This window comes from Cebus imitator, unplaced genomic scaffold (genome assembly GCF_001604975.1).
Source record: "Cebus imitator isolate Cc_AM_T3 unplaced genomic scaffold, Cebus_imitator-1.0 Scaffold658, whole genome shotgun sequence".
Lineage (NCBI taxonomy): Eukaryota > Metazoa > Chordata > Mammalia > Primates > Cebidae > Cebus > Cebus imitator.
Window position 1 is genome coordinate 199,483 of NW_016107973.1, and position 6,322 is coordinate 205,804.

At 44.7% G+C, this 6,322-nt stretch overlaps 1 protein-coding gene across 13 annotated transcripts in view; it reads left to right on the forward strand.

Annotated features, from left to right (window-relative positions):
* The window catches only part of GPRASP1 (G protein-coupled receptor associated sorting protein 1), a 56,097-nt gene extending 51,675 nt beyond the window's left edge, over positions 1-4,422 (forward strand). For all 13 annotated transcript variants that reach the window (XM_037734749.1, XM_037734755.1, XM_037734754.1 and 10 more), the window contains one exon: positions 24-4,422. In XM_037734749.1, the coding sequence (XP_037590677.1) occupies positions 24-4,076 (4,053 nt within the window). In that variant the 3' untranslated portion in view covers positions 4,077-4,422. The remainder of the gene's footprint in view (positions 1-23) is intronic.
* Positions 4,423-6,322: the final 1,900 nt, after the last annotated feature.

The window sequence follows — 6,322 nt, forward strand, 5'->3', positions numbered from 1 at the left end:
TCCCTCTGGTGGTCAGACCCAAGGTTAGGACCCAGGCCCAGATAATGACTGGGACAAAGACAAAGAATAAGTCCAAGGTTATGCCTGGAGGAAGCACCAAAGTTGAGACAAGTGCAGTGGGTGGGGCACGTCCTAAGAATAAGGCCAAGGCAATACCTGTTTCACAATTTAAGGATGAAGCCCAGATGTGGGCTCAGACCGAGTTTGGTGCTGAAAGAATGTCTAAGACAGAGAGAAACTCCCAGACTAATATAGCCTCTCCACTTGTCGGTACTGATTCTGTGTTGGTTGCGAAAACGAAGTTCCTGTGTGAGGATGGAGAACTGGTTAATACAGACACTGAGAGCTTTCCTGGAAGAAAGGCTCATTACCAAGCAGAATTCCAGCCTTCTTTCAGGTCAGAGGAGGAGACCAATATGGGGTCCTGGTGCTGTTCTAGGTCTACATCCAAACAAGAAGCCTCTCCTAATTCTGATTTCCAATGGGTAGAAAAATCTTCTGTGAGTTCCTTGTTCTGGAATGGAGATGAGGTCACTGAAAGATGTCATCCTAGAAACAGGGTAAAAGACAGTACCAGATCCAGGCACATGGCCAATCAAGAGGCTAATACCATGTCTAGGTCCCAAACTAACCAGGAGCTCTATATTGCATCTAGTTCTGGTTCTGAGGATGAGTCTGTTACAACATCCTGGTTCTGGGCCAGAAATAAAACCAATACCTGGTCTGGGCCCAGGGAAGATCCCAATAGAAGGTCCAGGTTTAGGTCCAAGAAAGAAGTCTATGTTGAACCCAGTTCTGGGTCTGAGCGTGAAGACCATATGGAGTCTTGGTTCTGGGCTGGAGAGGAGGCCAAATTCAGGTCCAAAACCAGAACTGGGAAGGAAGCCAATACCAGGGCCAGGCATAGGGCCAAGCGAGAAACTTGCATTGATTTCATGCCTGGGTCTATAGATGTGATTAAAAAAGAGTCCTGGTTCTGGCCTGAAGAAAATGCTAATACCTTTTCAAGGCCCATGATCAAGAAAGAGGCCAGGTCCAGAGCAATGGCAAAGAAAGAAGCCAAAACCAAGGCCCGAGCCAGGGCCAAGCAAGAAGTTAGGTCAGAGGAGGAAGCCCTCATTGGGACCTGGTTCTGGGCTACAGACGAGTCCAGCGTGGCAGATGAAGCCAGCACTGTGTCCAGTCCACAAGTGGAGGATGAGTCCATAGTTGGGAGTTGGTTCTGGACTGAAGAAGGGGCCAGTATGGGGACTGGGGCCAGCAGTGAATCCAAACCAAGTACTGAGGGGGAGCCTATTGGTGATTCCTTATTTGGGGCTGGGGAAAAGACCAGTATGAAAACTGGGGCTGAGGTCACTTCTGAATCTTTACTAGCAGCTGATGATGAACAGGTCATTATTGGTTCCTGGTTCTGGGCTAGTGAAGAAGTCAATCAAGAGGCTGAGGAAGAGACCATTTTTGGGTCTTGGTTCTGGGTCATTGATGAGGCCAGTGTGGAATCTGGTATTGGGGTCAGCTGTGAGTCCAGACCAAGGTCTGAGGAAGAAGAGGTCATTGGTTCCTGGCTTTGGTCTGGAGAACAAGCTGATATAGAGGCTGGGATTAGAGAAGAGGCCAGACCAGGAGCTGAAGAAGAGACAATATTTGGGTCCTGGTTTTGGGCTGAAAACCAGACCTATAGGGATTGTAGGGCTGAAGCTAGCTGTGACAACATGCAAGGGGCTGAGGAGGAGGAGCCCATTATTGGGTCCTGGTTTTGGACCAGAGTAGAAGCTTGTGTGGAGGATGATGTCAACAGCAAGTCTAACCTGGAGGACAAGGAAGAGGCCATTATATCATCATGTTTTGGGGCCAAAGAAGAGGTCAGTATGAAGCATGGGACTGGTGTCAGATGCAGATTTATGGCAGGGGCTGAGGAGACTAGTAATAGATCTTGCTTCTGGGCAGAAAAAGAACCTTGTATGTATCCTGCCAATGGAGGAAGTTGGAAGTCTAGGCCAGAGGAGGAAGAGGACACTGTCAATTCATGGTTCTGGTCCAGAAAACATACAGAGCCAGAGGCCATTACAGCGTCCTGGTTATGGGCTGCAGAAGAGAGTAATATAGATGGGACTGGAGAAGAGGCCAAGTTACTGACTGAAGAGGAGACCATGATCAATTCCTGGTTCTGGAAAGATGATGAAGCCATGTCAGAGGCTACTCACAGAGAAGAGTCCAGGCCAGAAGCTGAGGAAAATGACATTATTGGTTCTTGGTTCTGGGCTGGAGAAGAGGACAGACTAGAGCCAGCTACTGAGACTAGAGAAGACAGGCTAGCAGCTGAGAAAGAAGGTATTGTTGGGTCCTGGTTTGGGGCCAGGGAAGAGATTAGAAGAGAGGCTGGGTCTTGCAGCAAATCCAGTACTAAAGCTGAAGAGGAAGAAGTCATTATTGGGTCCTGGTTCTGGGAAGAAAAGGCCAGTCTGGAGGCAGTGGCAGGAGCTGGCTTTGAGTCAAAGCCTGGGACTGAGGAGGAAGAAATCACTGTTGGGTCCTGGTTCTGGCCTGAAGAAGCCAGTATAGAGCCTGGATCTCAGGCAGTAGAGGAGATGGAGTCAGAGACTGAAGAGGAAACCATTTTTGGGTCCTGGTTCTGGGCTGGAAAAGTAGTCAGTGTAGAAGCAGGGATAGGCTGTGTATCCAAAGCAGAGGATGATGAAGAGATGATTGTTGAGTCCTGGTTCTGGTCTGGAGACAAGGCCATTAAGGAAACAGGAACTATGGCCACCTGTGAGTCAAAGCCAGAAAATGAGGAAGGGGTCATTGCTGGGTCTTGGTTTGAGGCTGAAGATGAGGTGGATAACAGGACTGACAATGGAACCAACTGTGAGCCCTGGACACTAGATGATGAAGATGAGGCCATAGTGGGGTCCTGGTTCTGGGCAGGAGATGAGACCCATTTTGAGTCAAATCCTAGCCCCGTGTTCAGGGCTGTTTGCACGTCCACATGTTCAGTTGAACAGGAGCCTGATCCTTCACGCAGGCCCCAGAGCTGGGAGGAGGTCACTGTTAAGTTCAAGCCTGGTCCATGGGGTAGGGTCGGCTTCCCATCTATAAGCCCCTTTAGATTTACTGAAGATGCTTCTGAAATGTTTGGGGGCAAACCTAGGAACATGGTACTTAGCCCAGAAGGGGAAGATCAGGAATCTTTGCTTCAACCTGATCAGCCTGACCCTGAGTTCCCATTTCAGTATGATCCTTCCTACCGGTCAGTCCGGGAAATTCGAGAGCATCTTAGGGCCAGGGAGAGTGCAGAGCCTGAGAATTGGTCCTGCAGCTGCATACAATGTGAGCTGAAAATTGGTTCTGAGGAGTTTGAAGAACTCCTTTTATTAATGGATAGAATTCGGGATCCTTTTATTCATGAAATATCTAAAATTGCAATGGGTATGAGAAGTGCTTCTCAATTTACCCGAGATTTCATTCGGGATTCCGGTGTTGTCTCACTTATTGAAGCCTTGCTCAATTATCCGTCCTCCCGAGTTAGAACAAGGTTTTTGGAAAATATGATTCGCATGGCTCCAACTTATCCAAATCTAAACATGATTCAGACATACGTATGTAAAGTGTGTGAGGAAACCCTTACTTGTAGTTTGGATTCCCCGGAACAGCTGTCTGGAATAAGAATGATTAGACATCTTACTACTACTACTGACTATCACACACTGGTTGCCAATTATATGTCTGGGTTTCTCTCTTTATTAGCTACAGGCAATACCAAAACAAGGTTTCATGTTTTGAAAATGCTACTGAATTTGTCTGAAAATCTTGTCATGACAAAAGAACTACTCAGTGATGAAGCAGTGTCAGAATTTATGGGCCTTTTTCACAGGGATGAGACAAATGACAATATTCAAATTGTTCTTGCAATATTTGAGAATATTGGCAACAATATCAAAAAAGAAACAGTGTTCTGTGATGATGATTTCGATCTTGAGCCGCTTATTTCTGCATTCCACAAAGTTGAGAAATTTGCTAAGGAACTGCAAGGCAAAACAGACAATCAAAATGACCCTGAAGGGGACCAAGAAAATTAGTAATGGTTAATCACTGGCCTCAGATTGTCTTTATGTTCCTGGGTTATGATCCTTGAATAATGCTTTGGTTTTGACAGTTGGTTCTGTGTTGTAATGTATATGTTTAATGCTGACACTAACTTTGTCCAACTTTGTCTGTAAGCTGGAGCATTTTTCTGATGCCAAATGAATATTAGAGCTGAAAACACATTTGCTTATATTTGCCTTGTCCAAATTGTGGTGTTCAGTATTTGAGCTTATAGTGAACTGAGCATTCATAAATAAGCAACCCTTCTGATTACTGTTCTACTGTATATCTATCTGAGTGTTGTGTTTCAATAAAGTTCTGTGTTAAAGTTGGCAGAAATCACCCTTCTTCTTGAACTTAAAATACAGACCCAATGATAACACATGAGCAAACATAATTAATATATGAATAATTGTTTGTTTCAAAAGCTTTTTCTCAGCTTTAAACACAAAAATTACCATGGACTGCTATGTAGGGCATATTTCAGAGAAAAAGAAGCTACTTCAGTTGCTTCAGAGAAGACTCTGAAGTTTGGGAAAGAGGTGTTGTAAAAAAAAAAAATAAGCAAAAAACAAAAAAACAAAACAAAAAAAATAAGAAGCATGGAGCTGGGAAAATTTTTCCTATGGGCGTGAGGTATCCAGTTTGCCTAGAGTGAGTGAGGAATATATTGAGTAACATAGAGGATAATGTAAGTTTCAAAGAGCTGAGAATTTGCATTTTACAGATCAAAGTACAACTGCTGCTCCCATACTACCTAAAGGGTAAAAGAGTAAGACAGGAAAGCACAGGAATTTGAGTGAGTCAGGAAGACAATTTAATTATAATGGTACCATGGTAAGTGTTAAAGCAACATCATACAGCCATTAAATGTGATGATGTATAGGGTTCAAAATTAGGAAAAGCCCTGACACTTTCAATATTTCGTATAATAGAGAAGACTGGTGTCAGACATAGGAAGTATGATCCCATTTTAAAAATAAATGTGAGTAAATTGACCAAACTCATGTTAAGTGTATATTATTTAATTACAGAAAATTCTACAATGATATAAAATGTATCAAAGGAATAAAAAGGTAAGAGAGACTACAACTTCAGAAGAACCAGCTTGTCAAATAAAAACAAAAAATTATTTAAAGGACCAAACTGCAAAATTGCCAAAGTTTCTGAGTTCATCCCACTTGTAGTTTTACATTTTAAAAGGTTGCAACATATGTTCGAACAGTAGCAAGAGGCAGGGATAAAGTCGGTTTGGGGAGGCAGTCCAGGATAATGGGAAATATGCAAAGTTTTATTTTCTCAGGAAAAAAACTAGATACAGTGACCCTTTTACATTTCGTTTGTCTCGGGGTGCAAAGTGCTTTTTCCCGCCTGATCTTATGTCCCATTACTTACTATTTCTGGTTCATTATAAATTATATAAATTAAATTCCAATATGATGTTAGTTTGCTAAGGTTTCCGAAAGTACGGCAACATGGCGGTTTTGCCTCCCTTCTCAAATCAGAAGTTTTACCAGGGATCATACTGGTGGTGCAAATTGGAGTTTGTTTGTTTTGCGTACCAGCATTTTTCAAGACAGATCTTGCGTGTGTTTTACTATGACGCTCTAGTCGTATACAAAATACTACAAATCACTTCATCTCCCAAATCCTCATCGAATGATCCTCGCCAGCCGAGTGGTCCTCCAGAGCAAAGCCCTGCCTTCCTTCCAGCTGTCTGGGCCAGGAGCTTCAGAGTCTTCTAGCAAGCACCCTAGAGGCAGAAGACTGTCATTCACGATACTGGGCTGCCGCAAACAAGCTGACTGCGCAGTCATGTTGCGGGGGGGGGAGGCGGGGCTGACGGTAGGTCATGTGACCAGGCTCTGGCTTGCGCCGGCCAAGGGAAGTGTTTTCTTACACCCAGAAGTACAGGAAAGGTGGACTACACCTGTGCTCCGCAGAGCGGGAGGTGGAACGGCGGGATGTTAAGGTGGGTAGGTCTCTCTCCACGCTGCATCAGCTTGAAAACTAATTTCCCAGGTGACCGGAATTACAGCATTCGTTGGTAGAGGAAGCGATTCCTCAGCCAACCGGGAGCGGCTTATCCGGTCTGTCTTTTGTCCCGGAGCTCAAGAAACAGAGAGTCGACTTGCCCGAGGAGTTCCTAGAGAGAAGCAGCGGTTGCTATTGAAGGAGGTGGGTGCAAGGACAGCAGATGTCATCACTAAGAGGCGATGGCTGAGACCAGATGCGAGTG